The sequence below is a fragment of the Drosophila obscura genome, unplaced genomic scaffold, assembly GCF_018151105.1.
Source record: "Drosophila obscura isolate BZ-5 IFL unplaced genomic scaffold, ASM1815110v1 contig_37, whole genome shotgun sequence".
NCBI classification, from domain to species: Eukaryota; Metazoa; Arthropoda; class Insecta; order Diptera; family Drosophilidae; genus Drosophila; species Drosophila obscura.
Genome location: NW_024542825.1, coordinates 859,205 through 882,353, shown reverse-complemented (window position 1 = coordinate 882,353; position 23,149 = coordinate 859,205). Strand labels below are relative to the sequence as shown.

The 23,149-nt window shown below is 41.3% G+C and overlaps 1 protein-coding gene across 1 annotated transcript in view; it reads left to right on the top strand.

Moving 5' to 3' along the window:
- Nucleotides 1–23,149, top strand: part of LOC111080838 (ABC transporter G family member 21) — a 29,684-nt gene that overhangs the window by 5,728 nt on the left and 807 nt on the right. Inside the window, exons 2-5 of the mRNA XM_022376685.2 lie at nucleotides 20,954–21,142; nucleotides 21,608–22,019; nucleotides 22,088–22,343; nucleotides 22,415–23,101. Of these exons, the coding sequence (XP_022232377.2) occupies nucleotides 20,954–21,142; nucleotides 21,608–22,019; nucleotides 22,088–22,343; nucleotides 22,415–23,101 (1,544 nt within the window). The remainder of the gene's footprint in view (nucleotides 1–20,953; nucleotides 21,143–21,607; nucleotides 22,020–22,087; nucleotides 22,344–22,414; nucleotides 23,102–23,149) is intronic.

The following is a 23,149-nucleotide window of genomic DNA, read 5'->3' as shown; positions in this document are numbered from 1 at the left end:
AGAGCAAAATATTGAACGAAGTAGTTATTAAACTTAAGTTTAAATTGGAACTATTTTCACTATTTTTTTTTGCAAATAAATTATGGAAAATTGTTTTAAAAAAAATGTTCTAAATAATTATATAAAGTTTCCATATGGTATTACAATATATACCTAGTTTTTAGATATTCTATAGGCTGAGAATGGGCATATCTTGTACTTAAAATTTAATTTAATTAGCTGTGCCATTTTTGTCCCCTTTTATAGGGTTCCAGCAAAAATAAAATTATTTTCCCTTTTCTCAGTGCAAAACATTCCTTGAATTTATACAAATTTATTGTTTGTATTTTTCCTAGATATTTCCTATTTATTATTTTATTGTCCTTTAATTGTCATAAGCGAATTCATCATCTCTGTCTCTTCTTTCAACTCTGTGCCTGAATAACATATATTGTTTCCTATTATAATGCTGCCCATCTGTCGAGAATCAAATTCCATTTTATTTGAGCCATCTGTGGATGAAATACTCTCACAAACAAAAACAAAACAAAAATTTAAATTTGTTTATAGAAATTGAAAATTGAAAATGCTTGTAATTGGTCGGGCGGTAAACACCAGAAGAAGAACCGCATCCCCATACCCATACCCATACCCACACCAAAGGAGAACTCCATTCAAATTGCTGTTGTTGCTGTTGCTGAGTGAGCTAGAATTCTCTGTGTGTGGATTCTCCTACCAAACAATTGGCTTGGGGATCGAATTCCTCGAGCGGTTAATGTGCGATTAAAGTTTGTTGAACTCTTTGCTGGGAGCGGGGTAAGGGAACACACAAACAAACCATTTGTGTGCCGCGAGTAAAGGAATTTCTATTTATTTTACTTTGATTTCTAGTAGAATTTTTTTTATTGAAAACTCTATCGGATGTGGAGTAGAGCAAAACTCTGAGACGACCCAGACTCCGACCCCACACACACACACACACACACACTGGACAGCATAGACAGTGGCGGCCCACACAAAAAATCTCCATCGAATTGCAGCCACAGGCAGGGGAAGAGCAGTAGGCTGCCAGAGAATATTTTGTGGCTCAAAAAGTACAATTAAGCTTAAATGCACTCAGCCAAAAGTCCGAGGCATTGCCACCTCTGGCTCTGCTGCTTCCAAATAAATCGCATAAATAAATATTGTACAAGCTCAAAGGACATATTGATACACTGTATATTAAATATGCTGCCCTGAGGGGCTTTCTTAAACAAATAAATATAAATAAATACACCAAAAAGCCAATAAGTTCGACCGATCATATTTTCCCCCGTAAATATGTGTATTTGCAGCAGAGTAAACTTTTCGCAGGAAAAGCTCATAAGCTGCAGCAGTGGCTGCTGCGCTGCTGAAAGGGAACTTAAATTAAAATCTTTGTGTGGCTGACAGTTCGTAAAGTAAAAAGAATTTCCCAACCTTTTTTCCAACAGCAAATAATTACGCTGTCGAAACTTTGCAAGAGGATACGAAAATTGCAGCAAACTAATAACAAAATTATCTCTTTGGAAAAGAAAAACATCAAAAACAAAAAGAAACATATTTTCCACTTGGAAAGGTCTTTAAAGGGTATATTTTTTTTCTATGCTTTCTTACGTTTCTCTTTCTTTAAGCACCGAAAAAATATTCTTATAAATAAAAGCCAATTAAAGTCAGGATCAAATTTATTAGAAGGCCCCCCCCCCCACACACCAATACATGCTCGTAAATATTTGGTTTCCTTTGGTTTGGTTCCATGATGAACCGGTTGGCTGGTTTGGTTTGTTAGGCGCCCCGCGTATGTAGGTCAAGTTTTGGATCAACTTGGATCACAGATCGCGCAGTAAGAGAGTGAGCGAGAGAGAGGGAGGACAGACAGATCCAGAGGTGTGCCAAATTCAGGCAACAAATATTTTCGGGTTTTGGGTTGGGTTTTTTGATTTCTTAGATGTGCTGCATAGATGAGACGGGGCTAGAACGTAAATAGTTTTGGGAGAGTAGGTAGCTAGGAACGACAAAAGGATTGGGGATGGGTCATAGAAGAATAGTCTTTGAAATTTTGGCAGGTAAGAAGTGCCAGCTGCACATGGCTATCACAAAAGCTTAGAAGCTTCCTAGAAAATGTAGAGAAGGAAGGCCATTTGGAAGAAGTCCCCTTCAGGGCACTCCACTCAAGCCGAACACCAACTATTGTTCCGTTTTTTTCTTCTTTCTATTTGTTGTCTATTTTTTATGTGTTCAAATATATGCAGTACATATGGCATGTACATAGGTGTGTACATATGTATGAGTGCATGTCCCTTCAGTCGTTTCTGTGGACTGATTGCAAACAGCATTGCAAAAAAGGGAAGCTTGCCTTGAAAAACATATGAGAAAAATACATAAAATGAAATAAAATATATGTGGCTAACAAAAAGAGACCATTCTGCACAATGGATAGCTCCCGTTTCCTTTTGAATATGGCTTTTATTTCCATTTTGTTTCTGGTTCTTCTTGTTTGCTAGCCACCGCTAAATCCTTTTCGTTGGTATGCTGCAAAATGGATGCCGATTCTTAAAACTTTTGCGCGAAAAAATAAAGTTTTAATTGGAATACTGTCCCTCTTATTTGTTCTCTCTGTCTCTTAATGGTTGGAAATCCCTGATTTCCCCTTAAATCTGAGTATCGATGTGCCACAGAGCGCTAACCACATAACCAATGATTTTTCAAGAATTGTTTTTAATTTTTTCAATGACAATTTTCTCGTTCGTTGTTTATTTGATATCCCGTACCTCCGCACTATTATTTTACACAAGACATTTAAACGCAAAGACTTGCAGAGAGGGAGAGACAGTGGGGTTAGGGGTGGGTGTGTGGCTGACCAACTTTGTGAAATCGCTCAAAGAGATATTTTCGTGTCGTATAAATTGTCAGAAATAATTAAATGTTCTTCCAGAACGTGACATAATTCGAATGTTGAGTAATTGGTTGAGTTCATGTAGCAAATAGTAAATTTGTATATTATTTCACGCTATGAATTTTCCATAAAAGCCTTTAAAGGTTCAACCAAATGCCAAAGGATTAAAGTCTTACATATATGGTATTTTATATTCAGCAATCAATTCTAAGTGAGTGCCTTCTCCTGGGGATTACTTTGTCAACTTAGTTACTTGCTTCGCTTTGTTTTGAAAATGCAAATGGATGTGGTCTCAGTACATTTCCTTAATTTCGTTACATTTGCAAATTTTTGTATATTTGTATCTATTCAGCCATGTTTTGCTGGCTGTTAAAAGTGAAGTCTGTGTGTGCTTTCTCAATGCAATTACTAAATGTAAGTTGCTGGATGGAAAGCAATATCCCTGGGGAGCATCAGAGTTCAATTTGTGTCTATTCTAACAATTTATGCCAGGAATAATTGCCATTGTCGAACGATATCGTTGGATGTAGCATACCCAGTGATATCAATCATCAACAAATTTGCAGATGCTTGAATTTACTTTGTGCTACGATCTTTGCCAAATGAATCAGAACCACTGTCTCAGAACTGCATTCAATGCGAACTCAATGCTCTGCTGCAGCGAAAACTTTCACTGTAAAATGCATCCGATATAGAACACAGCTATGCAGCTCCAGCTGCATTCAGCTGATGATCGAAATCTGCTAATCCAATCTAGAGCAAACTCTATGCTCCAGGCATGGAATACCCCAAATAGTATTTGTAAATTCTATTAGAATCGTTTTGTTTTTGTTTGTGTTTTGTTTTGCCCGACCGCAAGTTGAATGCACTTTCGGGTTTGATTTTGAGATTGAGAGCAAACAAACTCGAAAACACATTGAAGTGTGTGTGTCTGATGCTCAGATGTGGCTGCTCTTTTCCCTGCCAAGTACGCGAGCATCTACATTTTGTACTTACCGCTTGCCTACTGGCCTCTGTGGCTGTGTGGCTCTGTGTGTGTGTGGGCGCCCAGATGCATCCCGCTGCCCCGTGTTGTGGATCTGGAAAACCCCACCAGCGACGACGGCGACAACAGATGACAGAACAAATTGCCAGACCGATCCGAAAACAGGAAAACGCATTGCGCAACAAAATGCGCACAAAAAAAGAAAGAAGCACATAAAAAAAACAGAGCAAATAAAGGAGAGAAAAATTGCAATTTATTATAATTTAATCTGGAATAGAAAATTAAATAGAGACGAAGTTCTGTGTTCTCTGCGTTTCGGTTCGGATCGGTTCCCGTTCCCGTTCCGTCGTCCCATGCCGTTCGTTCCCGGAGCGCCTGTCTGCCTCGTTTGGGTTTTATCTACCGTTAGGCCTGGCAGTGTCAATAACACTGCGAGCGAAAGAGTCACCAATAGCACGGGGAAAGAGAGAGCGAGAGCGCGCGAGAGAGAGAGAGAGAGAGAGACAGAGTTGGACAGCTGGAACGGGGGGAGAGAGCGCCAGAGAGACACGTGTGCGCGGGCGTTGATGACTGACGACGAGCGAGGCGACGCGAGTCGAGTCGAGTCGGGACAACTGCATCGGCTGGCGGACGGGAGGGGGCAGGGCAGCGAACTGCAATGGAGGCCAACGTCGGCGTCGCTCTTTGACAACTGTCACTGTCACAGTCACAGTCACCGAAGAAACCGAAGACCAACTGCAGCGCCAGCGACTGCACCAAGCACAGTGCACAGTGGTTCCAGATGCCACGAAGAGTGGCGTGAAAAATGTAAAAGATTTCTTCGTTCATGTGATTAGTTATATAACAATAATTCAGTGCCCAAAAATATTATCTAAATCGAATCTTAATGTTATAAGTAATGCGGAAAAGTTAACCATGTTTTATTTTAATTTAATTAATTTTTTAATTTAATTTAGATTGAAATTTCATAAAAATACATAATGAATACGCTAGAATTTTTGAGAACAAGTAAAATAGTTGAGCGGAATGCAAGAAATTACAATATTTTAGTTTTATAACAGGGATCGGATCGGTAATCGGTAGCATTTCTAGGGAATTTCCGAACTCCAGCGCGCAGTGCACAGAAAACTCTCCTTAAGCTATGCCATTTAAATGGGTTTAAGACTCTCAAAAGATATAACACAGCAATAAGTTCAAATGCTTTCCAAAATCGAAATTCTTCCCTTTCTCTTTTTCGCAGCACTGTGAGCCACGGTGCCCCGAGCTGAGAGTCTGTGGTTGAAATGTGCATATGCATACACAGATACGAGTATCTCTATTGTTGCAGCTGATGGCACATGTAGATGTTGTGGTTGTTGCTGTTGTTGCTTAGCAAAACGAATAAAATTTAATTCAAAAATAAATTATTGTCATTGCCATTGTTGTGGATTGCTGTTGCGGCCGCTGCTGCTGTTGCCACTGATGGTTGTTGTTGTTGCAAGATATTAGTTTAAATTGCGGTTGCAGGCGGCAGTATATACAATATATACTATCTATCCCTCTCTGTTCGGCTGCAGCGGCAGCTGCTTCTGGTCGAGTGCATTCACTTCTATTGCACGGATTTAACGGCCTTTGCAAGTTCATGCCAAATGAACGTTCTTGAACCCGCGACGCGCCAGTCATCATCTGCCTCGTTATTATTCCACATTTGATTAGTTTTTGTATACCCGGCACACCATAGAGAGCGAGTGCATGGGGTATATTGAACTCATGCAAGTGTAGGTAAGAGACAGACAGAGGGATACGTCAACGAACTCTTTAATTTATATTCAGATATTCTTTGAAAGATATATTAGCTTTACCACTCACTATTTATGTGCTAAAACACATTGTTAATGCATAATCAAAGCTTAAAGAATAAGGAACAAAAGTTCCAAAACAAAACATCTCTCCCAGAGTTGCTTAGCATCCAAGTATGTGTCCCACGTGTACATTTCCGTAATTACTACCGGGGTATCTCCTGTTCGAGACATTCGCCTATAGCTTTTCTCTGTCTGGCTGCATTTCGGTTCTATCTTTTGTTTGGCTTTATCGAATATTCATTTTACGGCTGTGCCACATGGCGTATACGTAAATACGTATACGCGTACGTACGAGTAAACTGCAGTTTTCATTACCCGTTTGTTTTGGGCTTACAACATTTATACTCACGTACAGATCTGCAAATATAATTCCATAATTATTAAAATTTGTTGCTACCAGAGTATCACAGAGCCAGTCTCAATATTGTCTGATTATTTCAAATGAATGCCACATTAAATGTTGGGGAAAACGTAATTTTTAATTAATTTGTTTCTCTTATTTTGTCTGTAATGAATCGGAAAATACAGTTGCTTGCATTTCCGAACTGTTTTTTCCACCTGCTTACAATCTGATTTAATTTGAATATTCAATTGCATTCTGTGGAAGCCAATTAACCAAATATGTTGGAAATTAATACCCAGACACAAGCCTTTGATGAATGTTGCTGCCAGTGGCATATGTACATATATTAGCACATATTTATGAGCCAAAATGTGACCCAAATACGGCAGCTGTGAAACCTTTTTGCAATTTAATTAATGTGAAATTTTAACTGGTTGCACTTTTTCCAGGAAGCTACAAAGTTACCATAGATACTCCGAAAAATTGTGGCTTTTAAACTAGTTTCTCGTTTTACGAATTCCATTGCCAGTGCAGAGTTGAAAAGCCACACAAATGCATCCCAAAATCGTTTAATGAGAGTTTAAAATTTATATTAAAATATTAAAATTAGAATACCTCGAAAGGGCAATTAAAAGAAGCTTCTGAATAGCATATGCAAGGCAGGTGAAAGTTACACCGCAAAATACATCCTGACTGAGGTTTTTTTTGGGTAATAGTTAAATAAATTTGCGCGAAATAAGGACAAGGACAACCCCTTAAAGTAACACCTAAGCCAATTACTTTGCCAGCTGCCCCTCGGAGGTCCGTCTAGCCTAATTGGCGCCACCCCGATATTTATTAATTGTCCGGCAGCCGAGAGCCAGGCTGCTTTGGAGACCGGCCAGGCAAACTGTTGCACAACACGCACATAAAGCATTTCGTCTAACTATCCTTTTGGGCCCCGCTGCTGACCAGCAACGAATCATGCGAAAATCGCAAATAAAAATCCGCCAAAGCAATAAAATACTTACCAAATGCATTTAGCCAGACGCCGGGCTATAAAATAAATTGCTTTGGTACACTTTTTGTTGTGTTTTTTTTGTGGCGTTGACTCGTTTGCTTCGCTTCGGTTCGGTTCGGCCGGAACGTTTTTGTGTAATGACATTAGGCCAGAATAAATAAATAAAAAAATAACATAAAGAAAAACAAAAAAAGCAACCAAAAGGAAACTGTGGCAAGAGATTTGCTTTTAAAGCGCTTCAGCATCAAATCCCAAAGTTTATGAGTTGCAATTTTTGTTGTTCAAGCAATCGGACAGCATTTGCTGTGGCACCAATACGAAGGCAAATAAACAAATGCAAAAAAAAAAAAAACAAATCTAAATATTGTAAGAAGTAAACGAGTCAGAACGATATGGGTTAGAGTCCACGACTATAGCATATTCCGATGTGTAGATATAGGCAGATAATTCCTAATGATGTTTATTGGCTTCCTTTAAAAATGTGTCAGTACTTTTTGAGTGATTTACTTACCCAGCATTAAGAACAAAAGTTCCAGTTAATATAATTCGAATTATATTATTTATAGATAAGTGTTGGATTTAGATAAACTAGAATCTATATGTACATATTCTTCTTAATTTTTGTTTACCACCACTACAAAAAATATACGTATCCTGCCCTGGCCATTCAAATAAGTTATTCAAACACTCATTTGCAGTCACTGCAGCATTGCAGCTGCTGGAAATCATACAATGCCTAAGACTTGTGGCAGTACCATTAAGACCCAACCACAATAGCCACATCACATCAGATCAAACAGTCCAGAATACAACAGGCAAAAGGAACAATATTAAAAGCCTGCCGGCTAATAACCAAAAATTCAGTTTTTCTCAAAAAGTCAGCTCCAAGCCAAAAAGATTACCCATTAGGGCATTTCAATGTGAGTGGGCTCCAATGCACTCAAAGAACATTTTTACAGAACTGAAGATGTTTTCAATGGGTCCAAGGCAGAGCAAGCTTCTAAGCTGCAGTTATCTCAACTCCATTTCTCTCAGTGCAATCGCGTGCTTGGCATCGAATGCTGCCCCCAGAAATGGCCAAAATAATGGAAGGAAAGGAAAGCAAAAAAAAAAACAAAAACAAAAACTAAAAAAAAAAAAAACAGGCACTCATCCGATTCATCTTTCTCTCCCATCTGTTCTCGGCTGGCTGTTGCCATGCTGTTGTTGCTTGGCCCCCATATATAGAGGAGATTTCGTGAAACCTATAGACCTACATTTCAAACAAATTGCCTTGCCGCTCCTCTCTTCTTCTTGTGTCTCTTTTTCTCATCTTACCAAAATGTGTGTGTGTGTGTCAGTGGTTCGGCCGGATTGCCTTCCTCTTGTGTGTTTCTCTCTCTCTCTCTCTCTTGTTGTTGTTGTTGTTGTTGTTCTCTTACTTCTCTTAATGTGTTTGTGATGCCATCAAGAATGTGCTTGGCTTGTTGGTTGCTGCTCTTGGGTTCTTTCGCTTTTAAGTCGTTTGTATCTTTCTTTTAGTTATTTTCGGGTGTTCTTCCGAGAAGCGAATGCATTAACAACAACAAAGAATGGCCAAGGGTCGACTGACTCAAAGCTGTGAATACCCTTTGCCCTGCAGTTTGATTGGGTTCTATGGCCAGTTGTGTGACAAGTGATTCAACTTGGATAGAAATATGCAGAAACATTCTGCCACTGTTTTATCAATATTTGTTTGTTTTGGTGTTAGCCTGGGGGTTACAAACATCTGCTCGAACTCATACTACCTGCTGTTGCAGGGTACACCAACAAAAAAAGAAAAACAAAGAACAAGAACAATGATAATCAACTTAATGATCGTGGTAGATGGAGTCCAAGTCAGTTAGTCAGTCAGTGTGGCAGAGACGCGACTCTCTTTCTCCTTCGTTCGCTGCCTCTCCCTGCTGCCTGCTGCCTGCTTCCACATCCAGCAACTTCTTCTAATCGCCTTTTTTTGTGTTGTTTCTGCTTCATCATCAGTTTTGTGTTTTTATGGTTATTGTTGTTGCCTTTTGACTACTGCGTCATCAGGGGCAGCACCAGCAGCAGCAGCAACAACGATACGATGCGAAGATCGTGCTTTATCTCTCCCGCTCTTGCTCTCTCTCTCTCTCTCTTTCTATCTGTCTCTTTTATGTTAGTGGGCAGCGGAATGGCAGGGAGGGTAGTGTGCCGTGCCGTGCCGTCCGTCTTCGTTCCGCTTGCGGCATTGGGTCTTCACTTTCGCCAATTCTGAGCTCCACTTCGTAAGTTCAATGGCCGGCAAGCCGGCGTCTCAGTCTCTGTCTCCTCCTCTGCCCGCTGGCTGCGTCACGTCTCTGCCGCTGCTACTGCTGCGCCGTTCAGCGCCATTCGCACGTTTTTCTTCCTCTTCCCGCACTTCTTTGCTGGTTGGTGTTGGTGCGTTTCTTTCTCGTCACGTCTCTGGCTGAGCTCTGCTCTGCTCTCTCAACATCGTCAACGTCATTTGTATTTGTATATTTGCCTGCAAGGTATATTGAACAGAATGTGAGGACAGTTTCGCCCGCTCTCCAGGCAGCCTTGCTTACACACCCACTATTGTTGGCTCTCCTTGTGTCATACATACATACATATGTACATACCTACTTATGTAAATGAACAATTGAATAGAATGACCCCCCCTTCTCCAGCAGAGTGCCTCCTCACCTTCTCTTCAGCATAATTTGATTTGTGCTTTGCCTTGTTGTTTGTTTATTTGTTTGTTTGTTTGTTTGTCTTTCTTATTCTTTCCTTCCTTCGCCTTGCATTGCAATTTGTGTTCGATTTTAGCATTTCTGTTGCTGCATTTCATTTCGTTTCATTCTATTTCTATTTCATTTCCCCCCCTCCCCATCCCCTACTTTCCACCCACTCTTTTGTGCTTATACATTGTCTTCGTTATCTATTGGATAGCTTCTTCGATGCCTTTGCGAGGTACATGGGTGGAGGGTTGGCTACTACTAGCAAATATTCATGGATATTTATTGACCTCAGACGAAGATTCTTTTTATATGCAAATTTAATCAACTGCAGACAAATATGTACCTAAAATATGTGCAAATATTCAATGATGGTAGCAATAATCCACAACTTAACAAAGGATAAACTAAATAAGTACGCTCTAACAAGCACTAAATATTTTGATATTCAAAATGCAAATTCCATGAAAATATCGCAATCAAACCCATCATTATTTATTTTCGTAAATACTTCCGTGAAATAGTTACAAATTTCAACAAATTTTCTGTTGAATTTTCCCACATTTGCGAGTGCTGGCTGCCATTATTATCTCCTACTCATTTTGACAACTACGCCCAAAAATTACACATTGCATGGCGTGGTGGGAAGGGATTATTATTGCCCGGTAACTCGGCTGAGAGAACGGGGGTAAAAGGGGAACGAAACATGCTCAACGAACTTAATAACACTTATTAAAATCATATTTGGAACGCAATAAAACACGCCCACACACACAAACACACGCACACACACAGAGTAACGTCTAAAAAGCGAAACCCATATTTATATAGTTATATGGCGTGTGGCGGGGGGGTTGGCAAATAATCGCCACGAAATATACTCGTTTAATCCCATAGATACAGTGCGTTTCAAAGCGATAAGATTATAGTTGTCTAACTAAAATCATGGATTATGAGATGACTAAGTATTAAGTTGGGGGTTCTTCTAGAATCCAGATTATTGTGAAATTACTTAACACTACAGTTTTTGGTTAATAAGAACATTTGAAATCAAAAAAAAATTATTTTTAAGAGTTTGGTTCAAATAAACTGTGTGGTGGAAAACGGCAATATTTTTATTATTAAAATTTTAAACTGTTTAAAAAAAATGTTGAAAAAGAAATGAAGTTTGTTTTAATTAAGTTTAAACATCTGTCTGTCCGTGTAATTTGATTTTCTGTGCTAACGTAGATGGTTCAGAAGTTATACCACTTTAAAGTTATTCTCGTCGTCTTGTTCATTTAAGCTGTGAGCTATTCTGGAGTTATTATATTGTTTGTAATGTTCTAAGCTGTAAATTATTCGGTAAACATTTTTTGAACATTTATCTGAATAAGAATGATATCGATAAATGATCTTTTTCAATTACTGCTTTGAAGTTTTAGTAGACCTCTTTCGATATTAGCCCTTTAACCATGTCAGATAAATCTGCTCTAAAGCTCTGAAACGCCCCGTACAAGCCAAGCCAAACCAAACCTGACCCAAATCTGCACCCAGCCAGCCAACCCAATTTGAATACAATTTTGGACAAAAGTCGCGCAATTTTGGATGAAAGTTTAACGCAAATAATTTAAAAAAAATACACACAGACACAAAAAGCTAGACAAATGTCAAGCGGCAAAGTTCAATGATCAGATAATTATTTTATCTGTGCCAGACCCAGTGAAAATTGGCTGCCCGCATGTGCTGTCCGAGCTGTCAGATGCAGATGGAACTGTGAGCAGGCAGATACATTTTTGACAGCTGCAAGGCCGCGCCAGAAATTACCCAAAAAAAAAAAAAATTTATTTTGGGCGAACAAAAAAAATATCTAAAGATATGGATACTGAGACACACACAGATACATATATATATGTATGTATGTATATATGTTTGTATGCATGTGCACATAATTGCAGCTACTTTAGACTTTTCTCCGCCTTTCGCCGGTTGCATTGTTTATGACATTTTGCTGCCTCATTTTCCGCACTCAAAGACATTTTTGTGTCGACTTTTTCCCCAAGTTTCACTTGGTTTTCATTTCTGTGTGTTACCCTCCACAACCTGCTACCTGTGTGCACCCCTTCCTCTGTGCTTGTCTTTGGTGTGGGCTGCAACTGGAGATATATACTTGCAGCACACGCTTCAGCTACATGCAGAAGAATTATCAGCTCATGCAGGTGCACGTCCTTCCTTGATGCGGCGGCACAAGCGAATGCTGTGCAAGAAACTGCATGACAATGTGCACAAAAAGTTTTTATTTGTTGATTTAAATGGATTTGCCAAAACCTTTTCGATGGTATAAGTGTTTTACAATTTGCATTTGCTGTTGAACATCCAGTTATTTCGTTCTCCTGTACCATCGCGTATATCCCTGTAATAAAGAATATCATGGCAGCAGCTTTGGTTTCTCTCTGTTTCAAATGAAATGCAAATTAAATTCAGAGAATTGCAAACAATGCAACAACACATACAAATTGAAATTGGATTTCATGGTATTTTTGGCAGCCAGGCAACAGCCATCCACAGGTGCGTGTGTGTGTGTGTGTGTGTGTGTGTGTTTGTGTGTCCCTGGTTTTCATCTGTTGATTTCCGTTGTGCGCTCAACTGCATTATCAATATTTGCACAACTAATTCACACACACACACACACATTTTGTTTTGTGTCACTTTGGTTTTTACTGGACACGTATAGGGGGGCGGGGGGGTATATATCACTGTTGGATGAAGTGATGCAATGACTGTTGGCTGCTCTGTTGGTCAGGCCAACAGTCAGGGACAAAGACAGAGAGAGAGACAGTGAGAGGAGGAAGCTACAAAGCGACAAAGAGACAAAGCTAAAGCCATAGCTAGAGCTACAGCTACAGCTACAGCCAGGTGGCGGCTATTGGCATTCTCAACTGATTGCGTTGACCCAATTGCAGTGACACTTTCAGCCAATAAATTGCATTTAGTATTTTCTTTCACTTTGCCGGCTGCTTGCTTTCTTGTGTTATTTTTTTCGTTGTTGTTGCTGCTGTTGTTGTTGTTGTTGTCTCAGCTGGCAATGCAAGCATTTCCACAGCATTTTTATAATTTTTACATAGTTCATAAAGTTTCTTAAAGCATTGAGAGAAAGTGCGTAAGAGCAAAAACACAAAAAGGAAAACACTAGAAACTGTGTCAATTAATATGCTAAATTATACACATCTCTGCTGGGAAACAGCATGGGTGGGCAGGGCGGGGTATATGCCACTGAGAGTAGTGAAGTGGCTTTGGCTTTGGCTTTGGCTTCGAGTGGCATGGAATGGAGTGGAGTGGAGTGTGGACTTACGCCCCAGATGGATGCCAATCAATTGCTAACTAGGAAGCATAATTCCCAGCTCAACTAATTACCACACAATGACGTGAAAGTTCGTGAAACCGCAGTCTGCAGACGAAGAGCTTGGCTATAAGTATCTGCTCGTAAATACAAGGGGGGGAGGGTGTGGGGCTGCTATAGCCGCTGTGGCGGCCCAGGCCCATGCCGAAAGAAGAAAGCGCTTTCTTGTTTCATTTGCAATATTGCAATATATGTATGTATGTATGTATGTATCTCTCTCCTCTCATCTCATGAAAAGTCACGACACACAGCCACACAGCCACACAACAATTTCATCTGCGTTTTGAATCTTTATTGCAACTTGAACCACTCGCAAACAAAAACCCCATACACACAGACACACCACACACGGCGTATGCGCGATATTTGCTTCCTGCCCCAAAGTGGCGGTGGCGGTGGGCATCGCCTCTGCCTCAAGCAACAAGTGCCACTTGACACGACTTGGCTTCGTCGTCGTCGTCGTCGTTTCTCGTCGTTTCTTTGCGTCTTTCGTACTGCTTGTTGCTGGCTTTTTGTTGCCGTTGTGGTTTACGTATTTTTTTCTGTCTTTCTTGTTGGCCGCTTCGGAATGGTTTTGACCCCACATTTCAATTACGAGTATGCGCCACCAAGTAATGTTATATAACTGCCAGGCCCCAACCCCCAGCCAGGCACCGACACAGCCACAGCCCGGCAGGTCGTTGGTGGTGGTGGTGGTGGTGGGGGGGAAGGCCGTTTAAGGTTGTTTGCCATTGGCATATTGGGCTATGCGGTGCAGCGTACGCTGAAAAGCTTAAATGAGTTTGTTACTTTGTTCGTTAATTGCTTCGGCAGTGCATTTGATGGCTGGCCGAGCCGAGGTTGCATATGGAGGCGGTGCGTGGTATTTAAAACAGGCTTTAAAGGGTGGGGTAGAGTAGGTTTAAGGGCTGCTGGTAAAAGGCCTTTAGGCAGTACGGAAGATAGTAGCCAGCTGAGAGCGTGCAGAGTAGTTCGATGGGGTTGGATAGGTTAAAAATATAATAATCTTAAGGGTTTGGTTGGAAAAAGAATCAGTTGTAGAAGGGAAATAAAAAATAAATAAATACATAAAAAAAAAATCCACTAACAATATTTCAGGATACTCTGAAACTCTTCAATAAATAAATCAATAAAACATGAATTTAGATGAGTGAAATTAAATATTATTATAATTAATATTACTAAAGTAAAGCATCGCTAAGTGCTCAACTGAGCTGAGTGAAACGATTCCACGTTTAGTTTCTATAGTTCAACGACTCAGCTCTTATACGAAACTATTGATTGAGGCTTTTGGTAAACCCATTAGAATCCAAAGAACATTTCAAAGCCCAAAATGAAAAGTAGTTTCATTGAAATCAAACAAATTCCATAATATATTAATAATAATAATAATATTAATATATATTATATTAATAGTTATATTTATTTATGCATATGCTTATGCAATTAACAATTATCTGCTAGCTATGGCATATAAATATTAAAATGAAAGCTACTATAAAAACCAAAATTACCATTTTGACTATTTGAGATATGATGCGCGAGAAAGTAGCATACTTTTCAGGGTTTTTTAGCAGTGAAATCAATCGAATATCCTTCAGAGTTCAACTGAAATACAAAGACTTGGCCTAACCCCTCACAGCACAGCCAACTAGTACGTAGTCTTAGCCTGGCCTGGACTTTGCCATAACCAAAGTTGGTCAACTCTGAAAGTAGTTTTGGTGCAGTTGAAGTTCTGCTTTCTATCGTCATCGTCATCTTGGCTCTTGGCTCACTTGGCTCTCTTGCCTCTCTTGCTGCCGCCGTTCCAATTCAATTTTGCCAAGCAGATGGAGAGAGGGAAACAACACCCACACATGGAGCAATGCATAGAGATGGGAAGTGAGACGAAGACGAGGACACAACAGACCCAAAAGAGACCCATAAGAGACCCACTCGAACTGGTCTCGTTCGGACGTTCATGATATAAATATGCTTGATATGCATGCATAAATTACGTATACGACATGTTGTTTTGGTGCCAGTTAGTTAACTGCCTGCCTGCCTGCCTGCCTGCCTGCCATTTCTGCTCCCCGCTCTCCCCGCCCGACTGCTATACCCACAGCATGACCTGCATTTCCAAGCCAAGCCAAGCCACGCGATTCCAGTCCAAGATCGAAAGAGAGTCCAAAAACCCGATGAGGTTCTATGCCAAAAGCCTTGGCACATTTGTCAAACATTCACAGCCACAAAGCAAACAAAAAAAAAAAATGAGAAATCAAGACTAGAATTTTGGGGTGTCGAAACTTTAGATACCCTGGCGGATGGCCATGAAAAATATTGATTTTGTTTGCATTTTTGTGAGCTATGTTAAAAATAATTAAACTAGAGATGGTTGAGTTTTTTATATGCCAAATAAATATACATCTATATATTATATCTATATATCATACCACCCTCTTCTGCAAGGGTATTAAAAGGCAAAACCAATTTGAATAGTTTCCCCCCTCCGCCCTTCCGCCACCTTCAGCAGCAGGCAACAAATTAAGGCAGCAATAAATAACAAATCAAAAAGAAATGACCAAAAAAAAATCAAATAAAATCCAAAGAAGACGCAAGAAACAACGAACAAAAAAAAAATGCTGACAAAGAATTGGGTCAGTAACACGGCAAAAAAAAAAAAAATAAAAGGCAAAGCATAAGAAGCAGAGGGGCAGAGGAGCAGCGCAAGAGAAAGAGATAAGAAGAAGAAGGAGCAGGCAGCAGGCAGCAGGCCAGCCAGCCAGCCGCACAGCAGCAACAAAAACACTAAGAAAAAAAAGAAGCAGGCAGTGGGAATGAAATGGTAAGAGGGGGGAGGCAGCGCCAGCGCCAGGCAGAGAGGCAGAAAGAAAAGCAAAAACAAAAGCACGCAATAAAAAAAGTCAATTGAGCGTGGTCGTAGCTAGAAATAACAAAAAAATAATTATTATAACAGGTTACGAGCAGAGAATACCCTCTAATTATATGTAATTTCGCAGTGAGAGGAAAGTGATGCCAGAACTGGTTAAAAAACAGTTGGTAAATGTTTGGTAAGCTTTCCTTTATGCTGTACATACCCTTGGAACATGCTGAGTACAGGGTACCATGCCAAAACAATGACGCGACAATCAAAAAACGCCAAAGTCAACGTGAGAGCATCGGGGCAGCTGGAATTTGTTGTCAAACGTTTTAGGAAGTTCAACAAAAGGCAGAAAAGACGCGCAAAAAAAATCATAATAAATAAACAACAACCAGAAAAAAATTAATTAAAAACAGAACATCAAATAAATTGCACAAAATTCGTGACCCAATTCTTTTAAATGATTTTGTTTTCTATTCATCTTCTATTTATATTGAAATTTCTTGAAGAACAAGAACAGCGGAGAGCACGTCACAGACGACTGCGGTAGGGCAGGCAGCAGGCAGGCAGGCAGGCAGCAGCAGCAGACAGCAGCGTCAATGAACTCTGCAGGCCAGGCCCTTACGATATCCATTATACGATATAAGCAAACAAGCATTATACACATATACATAGGTACATAGGTACATGCATACATATGTATGTACGATCATCTGTTTTATTTGGCAACTTGTTTAATATCGGTCAATGAATTCCACAACAGCAGCTGCAGCAACAACAACAACAGCAGCAGAAATATTTAATGAAAAAAAAAAAGCAAACGAGATAAGAATTTCAAAAATGTTTCTTTCGATTGCGTGCCACACGCACACACAGGCACAGCCACAGACACACGGAAACAAGAAAAAACAACTATGTAGCTTTTGGGGGGCCGAAGTTTTATATACACTTGCAGATACATTTCTACCATTCAATTTAATTAAATTAAATTCTGAGCATAAAAAAAAAAACAAATAAATAAAAATAAATGTAGAATTCCTTGTCTGGTTGGCAAACGCCTGCTCAGCCACATAGTACCTCTTTTTAAGGGTATTATAAACATAAATACACACACACACACACACACACACAGACAAGACACTGGGTAACAGACGGCGGGGTCTCCTCTGTATGCAATGCCAAACTTTCACGTAATTTTTGCGTTGTTTTCTTTCCTCATCCTACACCGATCTACCTTTCTCTTTCACACTCTTGCTCGCCCTCCCCCCCTGCACACTCTCTTGCTGACCCACACACAGCATGTGTGTGAATTATATTATTATGTGTGTGTGTGTTGTTGTTGTTTTTTTTTTTTTGGCGTCTGTTTTGCTTGTTGTAAAAGTCAATAACCTTTTCGCGTATTCAAGAAGCCAGTTCCAGTTCCTCCATGAAGCGTGTTCCCCCAAAAGAAACCCCTCAGCCCAGCTCTGTGTGCCAGGCAAACAACAACAAACAAAAACGAAAAAAAAAACAAACAAAAACACAAAAACACAAAAACAGAAAAACTTAATTCAAAGTTAGTTTCTTCTTCGATTTGATTGTTGTTGTTGTTGTTGGCCTTAATCAAGAGTCGAGAGAAATGGCATCACATCATAGTTGGGTTTGGGTTAAGTAAATTGATAGCCGGTTGGTTACTCGGTCAGTGAGGGTTCTTGGCCCCAAAGTGGAGTCAGAGTCGCTGGTCAGAGTACGCTATTTACGTAAATTATGATGTTGGCCGAAACTTTTTGGGTAGATGTTTGCCATAAAGAAAGAAAGGAAGGGGAGCATCGCTTACATCGCTTACATCGCTTTTCGGTTTCCCTTGTAATTTTAAGATGAGAGATGATTCCTGTGTTCAGCCATGACATAAGCTGTAACAAATACCTAAAAAAATATGCACAATATTTTGAACTGAAAATTTACATTAATATTTCTGTGAGATAAATAATACTGCAGAAATCTTCTGCCCGGCAAGGATTGGTCTACGAGTTCATGACTTTAGAAGGAAGATTTTCAAAGCGAAAAAAATATAATTGCGGAGGCTTCTATTTGAGGCAGTCTTTCGAGACTGGCGGGCCTACGTGATCTTTGGCACACAAAGCGACGTTTTGGGTCCGCCTCAAATGTCGTTTCCAAATTAAAAGAAAGTCAAATTGTAGGAGGAAAAGAAACCAAAGAAATTAAAACTACTTTTCCCAAGACAAGACACACCGCTCGTTCGTACATATGCTGAAAAGAGTTTCGCGCTCGCTCTCCTCCACCCCAAAAGCAAAGCCACAAAAGCAAAGACAAGAGTTCATGTGAAATGACCCCGCCAGTGATGTCACGTGTTGCGCCAGCTGAGGCAAGCCAAAATTCGTTGTTCTTTGCGAAAAAATTCACATTCAATTGGGGGATTTGTGCCATGTGAGGGGCCATAACCGAAATGGGTCAAGCTTGGAACAATGGGGCTTGGGCTTGGGGCTTGAGTCAGAGAATCGGACTTGAAACCAGAATGTGGGAATGCAGAACGTTTTGTGTGACCCAGCAAAGGTTCAACTACATTTTTCACCAAGGAGGCGATGGAAAGTGCCCGAGGGAAATCCATTGGCAGTCCTGGGCTGGGCTTTGGCCCAGACCGACATAAATTTTGAGCACATTTTCCATACGACTTTTGGAAAGTTAGTTTTGATGGTTAAATTTCTTTTTGTTTTGCATCTACGTCAAGCGTCTAGCGTCTGGTCCACGAGCGAAAGTATTTAAGCTTTGGACATCGAAAACAAAACCCAATAAAATACGAGTAGAAAACTCGACAATATAAACGGAAAAAAATAAAAGAATTGGCAGCTAAAATTGTTTAAAACTCAATACTTTGTTTTTGTGTGTCGCGAAATTAAACTCGTTGCGTATTGAAAAATTCAATTTAAATTATGAAAGCAACAAAAAAAAATGTTAAAATGTTACAAGTTCCTATTGTTGATTTAATGTCGAATATTCTTTACTACTAAAATTAAGACAGGAACTAAGAAATTAAGGCTCAACTTTAGCTTTGATATTTACATGTGTTAGCTGCCTCTAGGAATTTATAATTAGTTATTTTCCGGCTCCCTATCAAACCCGGATATTGGCTGAGCCAATTTTACCGTGCAGTCAGACAGGCAACAGCCGTCAGCACCAGCACGAAAAAAAAGAAAATTAGTAAAATAAAATCAATTAAGAACTTTGTAGCCGTTATTCAGACTGGATACCCACTACTAACATGTCATGTCGTGTGCTATAATTGATTTAGTTTTCTGTTTCCTATCGTGGCTGCTGGCCTTCGTTAAAGCGATAGTGATTGGCCCTCGGACAGACTGACAGAGACATACCAAAGGATATTGGCCGGAACTGTGCTTGCTCCTGTCAGATGGCTAAAGAATTATTCCACTGTGCGCCCTGCGCACCCTGTACAGGGTATAATTAAACGTATTCCTCGCATACTTTGCATGCAGTCTGTGTGCATGAGTGTGCGTGAGTGTGTTTGTGCGCGCACATTGGCTTTGTTTGGCGTTGTTGTTGTCTGCTCTCTCTCCTCTCCCGACGCTGACTGCATTGACCCCCACTTGGGCATGACGTCTCATTCTCATTCTCTGTCGCTGTTCTTGTTGTTGCTGCTGTCACCGGCTGCCTGCTCTCCCTCGCACTCACGCACAGTGCGGTTCAATGCACTCGACGCGGCTCTCTATTTACTTTGGGCGCCTACCGACCGACGGAACGGACGAACGGAGGAGTCAATCAAAAATTTACATATCTGTATAATTTGTAAATTAAATTTTTTTTTTGTTATTGTGGAATAATTTGATGATGCTGTTTCTGCTACTGCGGATTCTGCCTCTGCTGCTGATTTTTGATTGGATTTCTGATCCAGAAATAGATGTTATAACTATAACGGTGTTATCTATAGTCTCTCTCTCTCTCTTTATTTGGAATGTTTTTCAGCTTCAACTTTCAGCCAAAGAAAATATTTAAATAAATTTGATGGGTACACAAACAACAGAAACAACAGCAGCAGCAGCAGCAGCAGCAAGAGAAAAGAAGAGAGAACTGGCGCACCATGCAAGTCCGTCCGTCCGCAGAGGCTATTGACTCTCTGCTGCGTCTACCTCCCAGTCGCGTCCCACTGCGTGTGTTTGTGTGTGTAGTAGGAGTGAAGTCGTGAGTCGGGCAAAGGGAAATAAGCAAGATCGAATAGTTAACATATATACTAGAAGTTACCCTCTAGTTGGATGTAGAAGGCGAAACGTCCTCACAATGAGAAGACAATAAATATAATATTTATTTTTATATAACTTCATATATATATAACCTACCACAAGCTTAATCCATTTTGTAAGCTAGCTAAAAAAGCAAATTCCTCTTTGCTGTTTCATAATGTTAAACAAAGCCAATAAGCCTTTGCTTTGCCACGACTGCAGGGTACGAATCAGAGAGCACGCACAGCGCACAGCTTACACTCACGCTCTAAGCTCACGCTCTCTTTACGCGTCTCTGAGTGTTGGTGCGTTGGTGCGTGTGTGTGAGCGAGGGAGAGTGATAATGCGACCGCCACACATGTGATATTTCCGATAACAGTTGACAGTGAGAACTCTGGCTTGGTTCTTGCTTGGAGGAGGGGTACCTGAGCCGAGACACAGTTTATTGTGCAAGGGAGACGGGAGAGCTGGCAGAACTTTTGTTGCATTGATTTTACTTTTGCCTGTCCGCGCGGGAACAGGGTACATTGACTTTTGCACAAAAGATTTTTGTACTTGCGGAAAAGCTCCGCTCCACCAAAATAATGCAATTGAAACGATAACGCAAAAGTTGATTTACCGTGAACCAAATCTTTATTCATATATGTATCATATATCTTTGCGCCTCAATAACTAAACAATTTTGTTTGATTTACATTTGCAGTGGCACGCCAGCAGCTTTGGCTTATCCCTTCCTGAGTGGCCCTGCACCGATTGCAACCACAGCTGGGACGCCACAACAGCAGCCACAGCATCAGCAGCCCACCCCACCCACGCTACAGTTAACCTTTCAGAATCTGAATGTCTTGCACAACGAACGCAAAATACTTTCCGATGTGAGTGGATTTGTCAGGTAACAGAAACAACAAACGAGCCAACAAGTAAACCGAGCACTGGAAGAAAGCTAACTGCGGCTATGCCGAAGTGTAAATACCCTTGCAGGCGAACAAGTTTTTGTACAGTTTAATAGTTGCTCTTTTCGATTGATAATTTATTGTCTTATTGTACATATGGGAAGAGTCGCATATATCGAATGCCAGAAAGGGGAAAGATAGAACGCTAGAACGACTTCTCCATTGATGAGTATCCGTAATATGAGTTTTTCTACATTTCCTTCCATGTGTCGCAAGCTTCGGCCGAACTCTATAGTACCTCCTGCAAGGGTATTTAAAACCAGAACGAACAAGAACCAGAGACCCAGTGAACCAATGAACTAACCGTAATCTCTCATGCTTGCATGCTTCTACTCTGGGCTCGCTCTCGCTCTCTCTCTCCCCCCTCTCTCTCTCTCTCTCTCTTGCTCTCATGCTCTTTGCAGTCCCTGCGAGGTGCTGGCTGTGATGGGGCCCTCGGGCAGCGGCAAGACCACGCTGCTGGACTGCCTCAGCGGACAGCGGCACATCGACAGCGGCAGCGTCTTCCTCAACCGTGAGCCGCTCTCAAAGAAATGGCGTCGCCGGATCGGCTATGTGCTGCAGGAGGAGATCTTCTTTCCGCAGCTAACGCTCAGGGAGACGGTGGTGTACACGGCGCTGTTGCGTCTGCCCGAGTCCATGCCGCGGGCGGAGAAGATGCGCCAGGTGGATCACATACTGGAGGCCCTGGAGCTGGGCTGCTGCCAGCAGACACGTTTCGGGGACTATCTGAATCGGGGTCTGTCCGGCGGCGAGAAGAAGCGGGCGAACATAGCCTGCGAGCTGCTGACCAATCCGTTGCTCATGCTCCTGGATGTAAGTGGTCTTTCCCTATCTCTCTCTATGGCTCTCTCTTAAACTGAAAGCTTCTCTTTCTCTTTTAGGAGCCCACCTCTGGGCTGGACAGCCACTCTGCCATTTCGCTGATGAAGGTGCTCAAGCGCTATGCACAGCTGGAGCAGAAGACAATTGTGATAAGCGTGCACCAGCCGTCGTCGCAGATGTTCCATATGTTTGACAAGCTGCTGCTGCTGCATCAGGGTCGCACCGCCTACTTTGGGGATGTGCACAACATTTACAGGCATTTCGAGGATATCGGTGTGACCATCAAGCCGCACTACAATCCCGCTGACTTTGTCTGTAAGTGCCTAAAGCACTCCACACACATGTTTTACGTGAAATCTAATCACATTTCGTCGTTTCTCCTGCAGTGGAGCAACTGAAGTCCCATCCGGATATACGCGAGAAGCTGTTCGTAGCGGCCAAGGAATCTCATGGCAACTACTTGAATCGCAATTGCATTAGCAGCAGCCTCCAGCCCAGCGGAGAGGAGTCCAAGGCCAAAAAGCAACCGGATAGCATTCTAATCGATGATATAATCAACAACTACTACAATCAGCATCACCACAGTCTCCACCAGCCACACCATCATCATCACAATCATCATCATCAGCATCACCAACATCATCATCATCATCACCAATACGAAAATCTACATCACACCAGCAGCGGCTGTCAGGTGGAGGAGGATGAGGAGGCGGCGCAACATTTGGTCTGGTGCGGTGCCGACTCGCAGTCAAACTTCAGTTCCTGTGCCTCCAGCGACTGTCACTCGTACAGTGCCGGCAGTGTGCCGAACGGCGACGAGGACTGGCTGTCATATCCCACAAGCTTTCGCACCCAGTTCTGTGTCCTGTCCAGCCGCAACTTTAAGGAGGCCAAGCCACGCATGCTCTCCAAGCTGAATTGGTTCCAGACCATCGGTCTGGCACTGATGGCGGGCGCCATTTGGTTCCAGCTGCCACGCACCGAGGAGTTCCTGCACGACCTGCAGGGCTGGATGTTCTTCTCGCAGACCTATTGGATGCTCTTTGCATTGTTCGGTGCACTCAATTCATGTGAGTGCTGGTAGCTGAATATGTTTTTTCTTCTTATGTTTTAATTAA